Below are 17,988 nucleotides of genomic sequence, written 5' to 3'. Positions count from 1 at the left end.
CTTTTATAAATATTAATCAATAATTTTTTATTCATTCTATAACATTTTCATTTTATTCATTCTATAACATTTTCAAATAACCCCATTCCGAGGGAATTTGAGCAAATGACCCTAAAAAGAGGCCTAAATGCATTTGGTGAGGGTGACTAATTTAAATAGCGCTGGTGACCCTTTTTTTTTCTGACGAAAATGCCCCTATTGCATCACGCATCCTCAGGTTGCGTAACGCAATTTTTTATTTTTTTATTTTTCAAAAAATTTTAATTATGAAATTTTTTGGACGAAAATGCCCCAGTTGCGTCACGCAACCCCCAATCGCGTCACGCAATCCCAGGTGCGTCACGCAACCCCAGGTGCGTCACGCAACCGCGAGACGGAAAAAAAAAATTTTGAAAAAAAAAAAAAATTCGGTTGCGTCACGCAACTGGAGTTGCGTTACGCAAGGGTATAATTGTCATTAAAAAAAAGAGTTACGAGTGCTATTTAAATTTATCACACTCACTTCCCTCAATTCAGCCTATTTGTAGGGTCACATGCTCAAATTTCCCCATTCCGATGACTCGCACGGTCCGAAATATAAAAAGGAAATGATACTCCTCTCTCACTTTGTCCTTTTGAATTCTCGTTTGAAAGTGTCTTCGGTCTTTGATTGATGATTGTAAGCTTAAATCAGAAGATTCTCCATTATGACTCGCCATTAGCCTTTCTTGTTCGATATGGAAACTATTCCCGTCGCGCTGATGCAACAGAAAGTATGTTATGTTGATCATCCATAGGTCATCTCTGTAGTTTTCGATCCAGTTACCTGTGAGGATCTAACATCAATTACCGGCACTTCAGAGTGAAGCAGATGGACAACTGTTACGGTGATTCGTTGCTTCTGATCGAATTCTCTCTTTCACTTTCCTAAACATGCAAATAGGATTTCCTTGGATTCCGCCTCGCAGCTACGAACACATATGTGCTCTCTGTTATATAGATTCTTATTGTGATTTTGCAAAAATGATTCTTTTATGCTTCATCATTTACTTTTATTTACCTATGTTCTCATATCTTTTCCGTTTCCCCCATTTTGCCGTGAATATTATTGTTGGTTTTAGGGTTTAAGATTATGATTTTCAGTAATTTGGCCAATTTGTATTGAAGATGAAGAAAGGTTTTGGAGAATTCTATCTTAAATTAGACAAGCTAATCACTTAATCCACTCCGATTAAAAATTCATCCTGTTATGTTTATGATTCAGCCTTTATATCATTTGGGAATGAGAGCTGATGTTTTCTATTCATAGCTTGGCTTTCCCTTGGTAATTTTTAGAAAGAACTTTGTAAGCTGACACCTGATAAGCTGCTACAATTATGGGCTTTTTCACTTGCCTTTTAAAGGCTTATCTGGAATTATCTGAAGCATTTGGAGTTTATCTGGAGGATGCTTGATGTCACACTTGTTTGTCTTAAATTTTAGTTTGCTATGCAGATGTGGTGGTTCCTTTCTGTGGATATGGAAGTGCATGAGGTACCAGTTTCGCTGTGTGTGGGTATAAATTGAAGGCCATGGAGCATTTATGAGAAAGGATATTGTCCCTTGGTTGCATTGAGACAGTTACATTATTTCTAATGGGCGCGAGCTATTTGTCAATCTCCGCAGGATGCACATTGCTGAGTATTGGTTTACTCCATTGGGCAGAAATCTCACCTTACAACATAATATCAGATGGGATAATCTTTAACGACCATCATCTTCTAGAGCTGCTTCAGGGTTCTGCTACAACTGTTGTGTTATATGCGAATCTTCTATTAAACACATTTATCCTGTTTACCTTATGCCTTAAGGTTAGTTAGTTTGAGTTGCAATCCATTTTTTACTTGTCATATATGCTATGTATAATACTTGGGCTATTATGGATTTCATTGATATTATTTGGAAGGCATATCTAGAGATGGTGCATGTAAGTTAACTAGCATATCTATGCTGTATTGTTGGTGTTTCTTTTCTTTTATGTAAAATCTTGACATTGACTCGACGTCGCCTTATAAATAAATTCACCTGTTAAAAATCTTATTTTAGATACTTATGCAATGAACGCAAATCTGGAGTAACCTGATAGGTTGTTTAGCAAAAAAGAATTATATAGGTTCAACACAAAAAAAGGCTACGGAGCTTTTATTTTTTGAACTTGGATTCTGTTAAAGGTCGTAGTTGTGCTGCATTTCAATTTCTTTAGACAATTATTTTCTCCTAGAAATACTAAGATTTAGTAAGCATAGATGTCACTACTATGCCATATACTACTTATGCTGATGGGTTTTAGCAAAAATAAATAAAGATATGCTTAGGCATCATAAACTTCTATCTATTTACTTCCCTGTGAAGAATTGGAGTAACATTGTTCCTTCATTTTGTGTACATGTTAATTCCATGAGAAAGTTGGAATATCATATTTATTCTCACCATGATTTACTTACATGTAACATTTTAATTTTTTGTAAAAGATTCTAGTGTACGAACACAATTCAAAGCATTTAGAAATTCTTTATGGGCAAATGAAGTACATGGTTGAATATAGATACTCCTTTTTTTTTCCTTTTGTTAGATAAAGTATTTAGCAGACATTTTATCTTTTTTGCAGACATTTTTCTTTGGCGAACTGTACGCTTCTGAAGTTCGCAAACTGGTGGAGAGGCTTAGTGATTTTCTATATTACAAGGTAACTTTGGAGAGGCTTAGTGATTTTCAATTACAAGGTAACTTTGCAATCAACTAACAGTTTGATCGACAAGGTTGAGATTATAGTTGTTATTGTTGACATTTATAATAGAGCAATCCTGCTAGCTAATCTGTCATGTTATATACAGTTTCTTTTCTAATTTGTATTACTTCTTACAAACAGTGCCTGGATAATCAGATAGGACTTGTAATGAACCTTAATGAGTTCTAGGCATATGGCATAGTTGTTTATAAATCTCTCTTCCTAGAAACATGAGATTTATTATTTGAGCTGACAAATGTTGCCTTAACTTAATGATTACTGAACAGGCATCATTTCTTCTATTTGTTATCAAGCCAACTAAACTTCAAGCTGGAATATGGCTGTCATGGTTGATCGTCCTTTGTTCATTAAAGGTATTGTATCATTACTATTATGTTCACATACAGTGGATGATGACTGATGAACTTTTATACAGATATGCCAAGGTTTGGCTAGCGACCGACTTGAACGATTGAACACATCACCTTTTGCTAGCCCATTGACATATTTTCGGGTGTATTCTGTACTTTTGCTGGTTATATCTGTTGATTTTCTATGGTACTTATAACCTCTCTCTCTCTCTCTCTGTAGAGATTACAAGCTTCATCTTCATAGTTTTATACCAAGATATGGGACTTAGCCATGTTGGATAAGTCATTTACACATGCAAAATTCTAATTTCCACTAAAAAACAATGGGTTTGTTTCCTACTTCCCCTGCCTGAGATTTGGTTTACAAGCTTGTGAATAAGGATTGTTTGAAAAGGTCTTGTGAGGAGAAGGAAGGGCCAAACTCCAAAGTTGTCGTACACATGGACGCACATATATGTGTGTGTGTAAGAAAGAGGGAGAGAAAGATGGAGTGAGTGATTGCGGAAGAAAAATGAGGGAGAGAAAGCATAGCATTGGGAGAGAGGGGGAAGCTTCATAATATCATTGCATGGATCAATTTAAAAAAAAAAAAAGGGGGAAGCTTTTGGCTGAAATTATTTGTAATTACACTAGCTCTGATAGTAATTGAGGTTGTAGAATGAAATCTAATTCTGTGAGATGTTTTCTCCAATTAGTGACAAGCCAGGATTCTGTTAAGTTGTGACAAACATGGCTAATCTAAAAGGTACCTGGGGTTGAACTTGAGTTCAATCTTGCCATTTTTAATTGGCCTGTTGGATTTGACTAGATAAATTTGTACTTAATATCCAATGCAATGCAGTACATGAAGCTTTTTATGCTGAACTGGTTAATTTGTTTTTCCCATTCAGAATAGTCACTTTGCAGTTTTAACTAGTTGTCGGTCATGTAAAAGCATCTGTTAAGGGGAATAAGCCATTCATTGTCTTGTACGATTTTGTAAATCTTCTTGTTATTTTATTTTGTTTGAAACAGGATAGGGCTGTGTTTGGTGGTATACAGGATGTTAGGATCATCATTTCTTGTTTTATTATTCTTCGAACCTCTGGGTACTGCTTTTGGGATTATGCAGGTACTCCCAATGCACTTTTCACCATAAATGATGAATCTTCACCTATTTCAGTTACAAAAATATTTGTTTGATTTAGCTGTCTCTCAACTTTTTGTATAGGGTATCTTGGTTTATGGGTTTCAGTTATTGGAAATATGGATGGATCATTCAGCTGGAGATACCGTGAACTGTCCGCTTGTAAAACATTTGTACATGTCAACTGCAGGTGGCTCTTAGAAGCTTTTGTTATACATTCTTCTCTGTCTTTAGAATAAATGCCTTAAAATTTGCAATACAAAAGGGATCCTCATTTAACTCTTCACGAGTTGCACAAGTAAAATGGTATCATTGTTAAAGAGACGAAAAATATCTTTTTCCATGTGTCATATTGGTGTTATATAGGCTCAGGACCTAAATTTTCATTTTATAACTTAATGATCCCTCTTTTGATCATCAACACCGTGACTTGTAGTTGTCCTCCTTTGTGTATCCATCAATTAAGTTTTGGGAATACCTCAAACACCCTATTTTCATTAATAAAATAGTATCTTTTAGGAGAAGTTAAGTAAAAATAAGTGGTGAAGTTTCACATGTTTTTGAATTATATTATTAGTGTCAGTTCATTTTGATATGTGTTCATGATGCTCTATAAATTAAGCAAATACCCAAATTTATCTAATACATACTGATTATTTTACTTTTGGTTTAAGTTTTTTACAATGGTAATTTAAAGTCAATGAAAAAAGCACTTTGTCGTTATCTACCATGATCAGTGGCCTTTTCATACTAATAAAGGCGGGAAAGATTCTTGTCTTTATTAGCTTGAATAAAAGAGATGCCTGGCCGTGTTAACATTATAAGCTTTAATGATGGACATATTTTCCGTCTTAATAAAAATAACGATGGGCTTTTTACTTTTAACGGTGGATAAAAAATGAAGGATGGACAGTTAGTTTTGGGTATAATTGCATAATTTATGGAACATCAGGCACATTATATGAAAATGAAGAAACATTATACATCTAAGTCAAAATTGGTAAAACATCATGGGCATATATATTTATGCCTTTTCACTTTTTTTTTGTCCTTCTTAAATTTGGTTGAAGTACCATAAGCAAAGAATAGAATGTTGTAATGCATCAATATTGAAAACCTGTAGATTACAGTTGAAATAGCGGAACATAGAGTCAATTAAATTATGGTATCTATTATTCATGGGTCATACTCTGTAAATACACAATACACAAGTATTCTATCCTGATAGAGAACTATTCCTAAAATTATGGGATAATTGTTTCTAAGATAATATCATTTTAACCTATTATCTAAAAATTAATCCTTTGTGAATTTGAGATATTTCAAAATTCTAACTGCCTCCATGTGTTCTTTAGTAGGATTATGCAAAATTGTCTCACTATGCTAACTGCAAACAAATTTCATGTCTTGTATGTGACAAATAGATTAATTGACTTACAAGTCTTTGGTATTTGCCCTTATCCATTAGTGTGTTTTTGAGGTCAACTCCCAATTTCTTATTAGGATACATGAGAGTATTTGTTGGTTTACAGTCCAACATTCCAGTGTCCTTTAAGAGATTAAGTATACATTATTTGAGTGACAACTATTCCTTTTATTGTTCTTCCAACTTCCATGCCTAGGAAATATTTCAAGTTTCCCCTTATCTTTCAGTTCAAATTCTTGAGTTGTTTCAGCTTTTGGATTATTTTCACAAAATCTCATCTTATCTTTTTTCATCTACATAAAGATTTTTTGTGTGTGAACACCACATAGACAATTAACTCAACTATTTTTTTCTTGTGCCCTCTTAATAAACAAAATATGGTCAGATTGTGCCAGTTTGTATCCACACTTAATCATAAACTTGCAAACCTCCATAACAAACACGTGGAGACTACTTTAACCCGTCTTATGATTTTTGCAGTTTGCGTGCCCTTCCTAGTTTATAATCAAACTTGGTGGAGTATCGATGTAAATTTCTTGTTCGAGATCTCCGATTAAGAAGGCATTATTCAAATCAAGTTGGGGGAGTGACCAATCATTGTTACCTGCAATAGATAGTAAGACTCTAACAATGTTTAGTTTAGCCACAAGTGCAAATGTCTCTTGTAATCAATGGCAAAGGATTTGATGAATCCCTTAGCTATAAATCTTACTTTCAACTTATATGTTTGCCTTGTATTTAATATTAAATATCCATGTACATCCCACTTGCTTCTCACCTGTATGTCTTATTCTTCAGTAGTGCTTCCATTTCCTTAAAGCACTGTTTTCTTCCATCTTGGGTGTGTAAATGCTTCACTCACATTTTCTGAAATATAAGCCTTGCCTATAGATGTAACAAAAGCTTTGTAAACATGGGACATGGAGTGGTATTTCACATAATTTCCAATAGGATGTTTATAGATTCACGCCCTCCCTTTTTCAATGCAATCGGTCTATACCAGTCGATTGTTGTCTCGTGTGGCTGTCTTAAAAGGAGTCTTTGGAGCAGAGTTGGACTCATGGCAGTATTCTAATGATTGATTCACTAGTGTGTTTCCCTAGCGTAGACACAATCAAGAGTGGATTGTGGGATTTTAGTAGGTTATGTAGTAACATATTTTGTTGAGATTGATGAGTTAGAAGATTTTTTATACAAGGTTCAGTGTTGGAAAGAAAGTATTGTTTTGGGCAAGTGTAGGATTTGGAATATCAAGAATAAAATCCCAAAGAGTAGAGTCTGAAGACTGAGATTCACTATTGTAATTGGGCATTAGCACTTGTAACCTCTTCTGTTTGGTGAACATCCCAAAAAAGGCACACTTAATAGCTTTTGTATCATGTTTGAAGTATTTGAGGAGTGATTTGGACAAAGGTAGAGAAACTAAAAACCTTTGAAGCTATTTGATGACAAGAAATTGATGTGAGAAAAACGTTGGAAAAGTGTATCGAAGAGTGTGAAATGCTAGAACTCTTAAAAGCAGCCTATTAATCAAGTAAACAATGTTTAGACCCATTTAGGACTGCATCCTCTGATACTATTTGGGCAAGTAAATTGTGAGCATGGGGCTCTAGCAACTTCAAGAAGATGTCAAATACCTCATTATGCTGAGAGGTGTTGACACATGAACTGGCATGAACTATGCCATGTGAAGAGAAATAAGACAAAGATGAGAACAAAAGCATTTTCTTGCATTATTTGTTTATAAGATTCGAATGGAGGTATGGAATTCGGTTTTGATCATTTGATAGAAGTTTTTGAAGATGGTAGCCATCTCAAAATTTTCTTTCAACAAATATACATATTCAATTGAGTATGGCCATCGATGAATGAGACAAACCACCTTGTCCTTGTTTGTGTTGGCATTTTGGAGGCTCCCCCAGTCCCCACCCATCACTATGGATTAAAGAGAATGGATGTTTTGGTAGATAAGGCACCTTTGGATACACAATTCTTGTATGATTGGTCATTTCTCAAACTTCACAATGAAATGATTTTTATTGCGAAATAAATTGGTTAATATATTGGCCAAGTACAATGAACTAGGAATGACCAACGTAGTAATTCCAAGTTAAAATGTTACTATTATGGTTTGACAAAATGGTAGAATTTGCTAAAACATTTCCTGACACATAGTCTTGTGTACGACTTTCATTGTTGAGGATGTAAGGGCCATCCACTAGCTCAAAACTGACAATGTTTGTCCCCAATTCACCTCTTGAAATTCAGATAAGGAATTATTGAACTTAGCAAACCATTTGAAATTGTGGCACAATGTTCTCATTGGAAGGAGGTTACATGCTATTTTCTCAACTAGTAGAACTCTTTTAGCATAATATTCTTTGATATTATGGTTGATCCATCTCCCAAGAGAGTGGACAATATTCAATTAGCAATTATAACACACTTTTTGTAACCTTAGCAGTGTGATAATGTTGTAAAAGTTTGGGATTACTAGTCATGTGATTTGATGCTCCTGTATCTATAATCCAGTTGTTGTTTTGTTTTTGGGTAGAATACAAGGCAGTAGATAAGTTACCTTGATGAGCTATCATTCTTGAGTGTGATTGGGTAGGAATAGAGCTCATTGTGTTACTAGTCAGTTTTTGCAAGGTGATTTGTTGCTCCTTGCTAAAACCTTGTGACTTCTTTCTTCAAGAACACGCATTGACCTTCCCATTTATGGTGACTGGTTTGTCATGGATCTTCCAACACTTATCTTTTGTGTTTACTATTTTCTTACCATGTTCATGCCAAAGTTTTGCATGTGGCCGTTTGTGTCTCATACCTAGGACCTTGCACTGTCAAGGCAGATTCTTGAGTTGGTATATTATGCCATAATGGCTTTTCGGTTGCTTTCCTCGGTCTTGACTTCAAAGACTACTTCTCGAGGGTTAGGAAGAAGATTGATAGACATAACCCATAACCCTTCATTCTACCATATCAAACTCTTTGTTGAGTCTAAGCAAGAAATTGAAGACTCTTCTCTGCCCCCACTTCCTTCTTGTATGTTGTTGCATCTTCAACATGCTTCCAAACAATGTTTTCATAACAAATTGTTTCCATTCAGTTAGTGAAAGAATGGTGGGAGTCTTAGCTCAGGTTGCATCAATCTCAAACACTTCAGCTGTGCTGTGAGTCTTGGAGTGGGAAGGAGCATCCTATATCTCCTTTCTAGTTCCAGAAAGCAAGAAGTCTTCCACTATCTCATTTGTTATGGAGTTGATTAACCAAGACATAACCGTATAGTTATCAATCTTCCATTCTTTGTATGTTGGGTCTCCCTTGTTGGGATGTTCATCTCGTCTCTTAGATACTCATCTTTATCCTTCCCAGGCCATCATAGCTTACTGGATTAATTACCAATTGTAGATAATTGGTCCCAGTTAGTTCATAACTTGTGATTGGAGTAGAGGATGGATCATGTGAAAATTGAGGGAGAATGGTGAGCAAACTTCAATGAAGTTTGAAAAGCAGCTCCATATTCAACTAAAGGTTGAATCTTGGCTGGAATACTAGGGTTAGGGTTCTTAAAGATGTTTCAATAGAATTTCTAAGATCTTTTAGGGTTTTCTCACAATTGTGAATCTGATAGCATTAAAAAATTAGAGTGAATTAAACTTGGACCATGCCCTTTAAAATACACGGAGTATTCTGAAGATAATTATCCTTTTAACCTATTATCTAGATAAAGATTAAAAATTATAATATTCTTTAACACTTGTCTGCCTAATTAATATTAGGATAATCCCAATATTCTAATTAATCGGGATCTATATACTTCAACAAGATATTATTATTTGTTCCTTAACTATGTAAGCCTTTTGTATTGATGTTGATTGCTTCTGAAGTAGGATCCAATGACCATGATTGCAGGTTCATTGTGTGAGTGGAAAAACATGCTGATTAGGAACTTGGGCTTTTACCTGGAAATAATGATATCTTTGATGTCAATTGCTCATTATGTGCATATTTGGTTACTTCAAGGCATGGCATTCCATCTTTTGGATGCCTTTCTTTTCTCAAACATACAAGTAAAAGCTTCTTTAAATGCCAAAAAATCACCCACAAAAGGAAAGTGTGAAAACCTCAAAGCTTATCTTGACTTCTTTTGTTTACTTTGTATTTATGAACAGGCCTTGATTGTCGTGGTGATAAAACGTGTCCATGGGTTTATTAGGTTGACATATGCTTTACGTTCTCTTCACGCATTGCTTCCAGATGCAACATCTGATGAACTACGTGCATATGATGATGATTGTGCTATCTGCAGGGTAGGATCCTTCTTATAATCCTATTTGAACCCTTTTCTTTCTCTTAGCTTTGACCAAGTTCTGTAAATTCATGAAACAACAGGAACCAATGACAAAGGCTAAGACGTTATCCTGTAATCATCTTTTCCACCTCATATGCTTGAGATCTTGGTAAGCACTCTTAGGCCTTGTTTGTTAGATTATTTGGATGAAATCTAAATAAATCAACATACCTACTATACCAAAGTATCCTTACTTTATTCTTTATACATTTAAAATGATTAAATGTCAAGAATATTTTGGTCATTTGATTTGAATAACCCAAATAATTCACTTTTTCCTAAACTAGATTTTTTTCTATGAAAAAAGATTAAACAAGCCTTTAGTGATCAGCATTTACTACTGGTAGGTAGGCTTCTTATTATTTATTTATTTTGGAGAGAGGTAGAGGAAAATATTTTTATAGGCAAGATGCAAGGGAAGCTTTCATTTGGTAGTGAAAGAAATGTCTCTGTGGCAGGTTGGATCAAAGTTTAAGTGAAAATTACTCTTGTCCCACTTGTCGGAAACCATTCTCCTTACGCCGAACAGAAGTTGAAGAGAACTCTAGTGCTGTAGATGTTTCGATAAATGAGCAATCTTCTCACCACACAAGTACCGGGCTTCATCAGCAAAATCCACATAATCAGGTCCTTTCTACATCAATGCTCCCCAATCAAGCTCAGAATTCTTTTGAACATGTTCCATGGAGGTTTGTTTACAAGCTTTATCCCATTTAATCATCTCCTCATGAAAATTATAACACAAATGTAGGAAAAATTACTTGTAGGTAGTGCATTTATTAAGATATGGACTTTTTTGTGTTTATAATCCATTGTAGTATTATAATAGTAAAATTTAGGAGCAAATACGCGAACTAATTTTGATAGCAAAATTGCTCTTGAACTTTTGATAAATAGACCAATATGCACAATGGTTACCTCCACAACATCAAATTCGTACTTGTCATTAATTTGAAGGAGAACTCAATTAGCTTCTCATTTAATGTCTATTTGACGGGAGTTTTCCTAACATTTTCAAGTTAATAGCAACGTATACAGGACAAGTTTAACACACTTCTTTTATTGTTTACTCTACAATAACATTCACAGGGGATCAGAAGCAGATTATGCCCTGTTTCGTTCTTTGTCAGGCCAGGGGCTTGATGGTGCCGGTCCATCTTCTAGATCGTCAGTCAGATTGGGTAGAATTCAGACGATGATGAGGCATCTGGAAGCTGTTGGGGAGACTTATTCCCATGCAGCACTTGATACTGGTCCTTGGAATCTTTGGCCCCTTTATGCCTCTCAAGTTAGTGCATCCGGTTCAAGTGTTCCTCCTGTTGGTTCGTTGAGATTCCCTGGAAACACTGCTAGTTTACATGCAATGACTTCCAGAGCAAACATACTTGCCATGGTAGAGACAGTTAGAGAGGTGCTTCCACATGTTCGTGATGATTTAATTCTAGAGGTATTATTCTCCTGTTCTTATCATGTTCTAAGATTATCTATGAAATGGTGAGTTTTGCTGCATTGAAAAGTTAGATAGTTATGATATATATTGATTTTGATGAATTAGTTGTCGTGTGGCCTAAACATAGCTGGATAAGGAAACTAGGTTTTGCACACAGTGTCATGTTATTTATTCAGATTTGATTTGGAGCCTGTTTGATCTGGAATTTTTAACCAAGTAAATTGGATTTTAAAGACTTACAGATGAAAAAAGTAGTTTAATTAGGCCAAATGAACCAATCATCCTTAGTATTTAATATTTTAAAAGATTATATTCAATAAAATACAGATATTTTGGTTGATGATTTGATGAAAAAAGTAATTGATGATGTGATATTGAATTCAAATAAACGACATTTAACAAGCCCCGACCGACCTTGAAAATGTTAGCATCCATGCTTAGGGCTTATTTTATGTGGGGTTATTTGGTCAAATCAGATATTTGAAACAATATTGTGTGATGAGAAAATGGATAATTTAGTTTATTTTAGTATTTGATATAGATAAAATTGTAAAGCATAAAAATTGTAAGGTATTCTAATGAATTATTTGATGGAAGAATATCAGGTTGATTTGATATAGGATTATTTGGGGTTAATCTAAGGCTTATCTGGCTTGTTTGATCTAGGGTTATTTTCAAATAATCTTATATGGTGTACAATCTGGGTTATTTGGATAAATGATTGAAAATAATCTAGATAACCCACATCAAACAAGGCCCAAGATCTTGTTTGATGTGGTTATCTAGATTAAATCCATATAAGGCCACATCTGATCAATCCATAGATTAAAATATCTAAGGATATTTTGATAAATTTGACCCAAATAACTCATTTTCTCAATATTAATTTCAAACAAGGTCATAGTCTAATAGTCATGGCAGCAGCACCAATTTTTTGTTGGTTTAAAATGGTTATCTCTGTTTGCTATTATCCTCATTTATTACCAAACTGTTTTCTATGTCCCATTGCAATTTGTCCCTGCAACTGTAGGATCTTCTACGCACCAACTCGGCTGAGAGAACCGCGAATAATCTGCTCCGATTGTGAAAAAAGGTGGAAGGGTAACAGTTGGGTTCGAACGAATGAAATCACCTTCGTTGTATTTACTGTGCTAAAAGTTTATACAAATAAAAAGCCCTGAAAGTGGTTCTGGTTTTAAATTTTCATGCTAAAAGTTCAATGCTTGTAGCTAATATACCAGTGTAGATTAAAAAAAAAATAAGTGGAATGATTGTGCTTTTATATTTTAATTTCCATTGTTGTATTTTAATTTGTTTTTCATAGGGATGACAAAAGTTACTTAACACTCCTAATGGATTGAAGTAGGTTATTATGTATACATCATTTTCAATTTAAATGTTTGCAAGTTTACATATTTATCTTTTTTGTAAACATAATATAATTGAAATTGTATCATTATTTTAAAGTAATTTTAACATAATATTTTAAAATAACTAAACACATTAAAAATAGATAAATAAGAAGGGTTTTGGTTATTTATTGTTACCCTTACTCCCAGACACCAAATCCAATTTTATATACTTGAATTTGTATGGAGTTATCCACATGTATTGAGTTTATGTTTAACCAAATGCCATTCATTTTTATTCATTATAATATTGTGCCTAAGGTAATTAAAAATATTAAATTTACTCTTAAACACTTATAATTTTTACTATTTTAAAGAAAATTAACAAATTATGTTAGATAAATTATAAGTAGTTAAACTTTTACGAATTTAAATTTAAATTTATGAACTTACCATTTTAAAAGTTTATAAATTGTTTTATTTCACAATTATAAATGATTTTACATATATAAAGTGAATTTATATTTATAAAGAGGAGTGATGGGAAGAGAAATTGGGAGAGAAAATGATGGGTCAATAGATAAAAAAGTGAGGAGAGTAAGAAAAAAAAATTATAAATTCTTCCTTCTTATTTATTATTTTTCCAGTTAATAATGTAATTTTCTTTCCCAAATTCTCCCTCCCAATCATTTTTCATTTATAAATTAAAAAAAAAATATTATTTATTTAAATAAATTATTTTAATTGATTTTGTAATTATAAATTTTTATTATAATTGTTTTGTAGATTAAATGTATATTTAATTATATATAAAAAAATAAAATTTAAATTCTCCAAGATCATATAAGCAATAATTCGTCAACTGTTGGCAGTTGCTTCCATTATGTTTTTCTTACAAATTTAAGTGCGTAAATATATTAAAATTATTTAACATCATGAAAATCATAAATTTAAATCAACTTAACTTAAAGTATCCCTTAAGCTTTGTACTATTTCACATACATAGATCCTATTTTCCTATTTTCCTCTAAAAAAATAAAAATAAATAAATAAACATTTATTAGTTGGAAGCAGAGGATCTCCCCTCCTCCTTTTGATATATGAAATCACTAATTACTTTTTTCAATTAGAGAATCAATCCGGACATATCCATATAAAATATAAATTACATACATTATAAAAACATAATTTCCAACACTAAATTATTTTTTTATCAAGACTAAGATTGTTTAGAAAATAAATAAAGAGAAATTAATTAGCAAAGAAATAACAGTTCAAATTCTTTGTTGATTTTACCTATTAAAATTGATTGAATTATCTATGGGTAAATTTGAATCTTTTACTTTTTCTTTCAAATCTCTATTTGGAGTTCTTATTGTTAAAATTATATTAATACCATTATTTATTATTTAAGTGACATTATTTTAAAAAAAAAAATTAAAACAATACATATCACTAATTTTATAACATGTCACTTTTTAAGTAATTAATTAATATCCATATAAAACCTAAGTTTAATTTTTAGTTCTGTGTTCCTGAATATATCCATATAAAACCTTAATTAATTATATACAGATTATAAAAATATAAATTTTACAATAAAGTAAACTCTCAATTTTTATTTAGTTATAAAAATAAAGTAATGTTAAATTGAAAATGCATAATTGAATCACAAATTAAAGAAACTCTTCATTGTGTGGCAACATATTTTAAGAAAATAAATATTGGAAAGATGTTCTAATTAAAGTCTATAAACAAAACATATGTAAGAAAGATTGATTGTCCTTTTTCAGCTAGATGAGGCAGACACATACCTACATTTGTCTATTCTGGTTGGTTTCTCAATTCATTTGTGTCTTCTAATTATACTTGCCAAACTGTCTTTGGCTTTTTAGTTGTGGGATCATTATTTATTATTATTATTATTATTATATATTATTTTAAAATTTAAAGTTTATTTTCTTATCATAATTCTCTCATGTTCATTATTTTATTTTAAAGAGTTTTTTAAGTAAGAATGTAGGGAGGAATTTAGTGTTTAAGAATGTATTTATTTTATTAAGAAAAAAAAGTTTATTTAAACGTATATATTTGTACAACTAGTTTAATTATACGTATAAATTAATAAAAATTTATATTTGAAAGTATATATACTTTCAATAATTGACTCATTTAACCTCTATTATTAAACATAGATATATTTTTAAATTTATATATTTATTAATTAAATATTCATTTTTTTCCTAATTCTTCTTTATTTATTTATTAATTAATTTATTAATTAATTAATTCATTAATTAATTAATCTCTCATTTTTTTATTAATTAATTATTAATCTCCTTTTATTAATTAATTAATTAATCAATCAATTTATTTTTATTTATCTATTTTTTTCCATTTGTCTATTAATAGGTTAGCATTTGATCTTTGATTATTTTAATTATATATTTTTTTTATTATTTTGTGTTATTTTTATATCAATATTTAATTATTTTAAAATTATTTGGTCTCTTTTAAGGCTAATATTTAAATATTACCGTGATTCATCCTTTTGAAATTTTTAGTAAAATATAGATAAAATGAAATAAATTAATTAACTAATAAATAAAAAAAAATAATTAATAAGAAGAAAAAAATTAATATTTAATTAATAAATATATATATTTTAAAAATAATTAATTTTATTTATTGACATAGACTAAATAAGTTAAAAAAATTTATTGTATGTATATTTAAATAAATTTGTATTAGTTAATATGTTTAATTAACTGATCTAGTTATACATTTAACTGGTCTACTTATACATGAGTTTTGTTTTTTTTATTCACGTAGAAAGAAAAAAAACATAGCACATGTATGATTTAGCTTGAGATGAGTCCCTAATTAATTAATCACCTACCTAATGTTGAATTATTATAATTTGCCTAACTCCTGTCCAAGTCATTTTCGAACTTTCTGTCTCATTCACCCCACGTGGCTTACAATAGTTAATGAGGGAAAGTTTGTTATTTGTGGTCCAAGATGACATGAATATTTTATGAAGGTTTTTCAATCAACTTGTTTTAAATAATAGAAATAAAAATAACTTAGAACTTGTTCCATTTGAATTTTATGATTATAACAACAATTCAACTTGTCATTGAATTTAGAAAAGCAAACATCTTAAACCACACCTTTATGACCAATTCTTTCAAGGGTTTAGTAGAGTAGTTAGTATAGAAGTAGTAACATATACAAGTCATTTTGTGTCTATGCGACTTTTGTAAGTGACTCCGTACATTAATAACAAAATTACATAAAAGGTACACACCTTGGATATAATAATGTTTAATTTGAATTTTCTTGATATGTCGGGTGAGAAATGTGGTTAATATATATATATATATAAAAGAGTAAATGGATACTCTAATCAGATTGTGGGTTGAATCGCTCATAAACTTGAAACGGTTAAAAATAAATTAAAGATGTTAAATGTATGTTTCAAACATGTAACCTAAAAAATAAGTACAATTCTTAACCAACTAAGTTAATAAGACTTATAATTTTAAATTCAACACCAAATTTGATGAGTGTGCGACATTCCCAACAATACAAGTTTAAGTTTTTAACAAACTAATCTATATATTAATAATTCTTAATTTAAATTTGATTAATTTTTCGGGTCGAGAACTGTGGTTAATTTGAATATATATGTGAGAGTAAATGGATATTTAGGTCGGATCGTTGATTGAACCCTCCCATAAATTTGAAACGGTTAAAAATAAAATTAAAAATGTTATATGTATGTTTCAAATTTTCAACATAACAAACAACGTACAATCTTTTAACCAGCTAAGCTAATAAGACTTTATATTTTAAATTAAATATCAAATTTGATAAACGTGCGACATTTCTAATAATATAAGTTCAACTTTTTAACTAACTAATCTTTATAAAATAATGCTTAATTTGAATTTGTTTGGTTTGGCGGGTCGAGAGTTGTGGTTAATTTGGATATATATGAGAGTAAATGGATACTTGAGTCGGATCGTGGGTTGATCCGTTCATAAACTTGAAATGGTTAAAAATGAAATTAAAAATGTTATATGTATGTTTTGAATTTTCAACCTAACAAAACAAGTAAGCTCTTTAACCAAGTGTTATTGGGGTGTGATTTTCTAAGAGATAATATGTCGGTAACAAATGAAAGTGGTTAAAAAATATGAATCAAATATTTGATTGACCAAAGTGTGAGGTCACGAGGTTAAATGTCGATTAAGATTGGTGTTTTATTTTCCTAGGATAAGAGACGTGTGAAAGTGTGATTGAAATGTGGTTTGTCAAGGGATAAGAGGTGAGTAACAAAGGATCGTGAGGTCACAAGATTAGAGGTCGATTAATATTAGTAGTTGGTTTGCCGAAGGATAAAAAACGTGTGAAACTGTGATTAAGATTGGTGGTTGGTTTTCTGAAGAATAACATACGTTTAAAAATGTGATTGAGATTGGTGGTTGGTTTACCAATGGATAAGAAGCATGTGAAAATATGATAAAGAGACATATGAAAAAATGTGAGTCACGAGATGGAGGTCGAGTGGTCGGTGGTTTGTCAGCCAAGAGATAAAGAGGTATATGAAAAAGCGTGAGTCACAAAATGATGGTTAATTGGGGAGTAGTGGTTGCTTTGATGATGTATAAGAGGTGTGTGATCAATTAGTATTGGCTGTTGATTTGTTGAAGTGGGGATAAAAGAGGTCGTCTAAGATTGTTGAGTTGTTTGTCAATGGGTAAAGATGCATATAAAAAAGTGTGAGTCACAAGATGATGGTCAATTAAGAGATTAGTGGTTGGTTTGACGAGGATAAGAGATATGGATCAATTGAAATTGGTTGTTGCCGAGGGGATAAAGTTACGGATTCTATTCACATTAAAAATACTCTAAATTGAAGTGTACTATGATTATGGGGATTGTGCTAACTTCTTAAATTTTAAAAAATAAAGTATTTGAAAAATAAATTCTAAGGTTTGTGGAATGTTCTCGTGTATGTTTAGTTGTTTCAATACTTTACGACTATTTATGATTAAGATAAATTTATAAAATATATTTTTTATTTATGTCGTCTTTATCTTTATTTTATAACTAGAACCGTGCAACATGGTATATTAGCTATAAATCACTATTTTATTT

The 17,988-nt window shown here is 31.5% G+C and overlaps 1 protein-coding gene across 1 annotated transcript; it reads left to right on the top strand.

Moving 5' to 3' along the window:
* Positions 1 to 602: 602 nt before the first annotated feature.
* Positions 603 to 12,893, top strand: LOC124936341 (E3 ubiquitin protein ligase RIN2-like). Its single transcript, XM_047476835.1, has 13 exons — positions 603 to 866; positions 1,474 to 1,829; positions 2,627 to 2,704; positions 3,034 to 3,120; positions 3,183 to 3,304; positions 4,132 to 4,228; positions 4,328 to 4,433; positions 9,585 to 9,742; positions 9,845 to 9,982; positions 10,065 to 10,132; positions 10,482 to 10,712; positions 11,113 to 11,470; positions 12,504 to 12,893. Exons 2-13 carry the CDS (start codon positions 1,614 to 1,616, stop codon positions 12,558 to 12,560), a joined length of 1,716 nt encoding a protein of 571 aa, XP_047332791.1. The 5' UTR covers positions 603 to 866; positions 1,474 to 1,613; the 3' UTR covers positions 12,561 to 12,893.
* Positions 12,894 to 17,988: the final 5,095 nt, after the last annotated feature.

The sequence above is a fragment of the Impatiens glandulifera genome, chromosome 4 (genome assembly GCF_907164915.1).
Source record: "Impatiens glandulifera chromosome 4, dImpGla2.1, whole genome shotgun sequence".
Taxonomy (NCBI): domain Eukaryota; kingdom Viridiplantae; phylum Streptophyta; class Magnoliopsida; order Ericales; family Balsaminaceae; genus Impatiens; species Impatiens glandulifera.
The sequence above is the reverse complement of the archived record's forward strand: the minus strand, read 5'-3'. Positions and strand labels throughout refer to the sequence as shown.

Bases quoted from the DNA above. Each gene is read 5' to 3' on its own strand.
- LOC124936341 (XM_047476835.1), top strand. From the start codon at position 1,614: ATGGGCGCGAGCTATTTGTCAATCTCCGCAGGATGCACATTGCTGAGT. The intron at 4,229-4,327 runs GTACTCCCAATG...CTTTTTGTATAG, and splicing joins CTGCTTTTGGGATTATGCAG to GGTATCTTGGTTTATGGGTT. The intron at 11,471-12,503 runs GTATTATTCTCC...CTGCAACTGTAG, and splicing joins GTGATGATTTAATTCTAGAG to GATCTTCTACGCACCAACTC.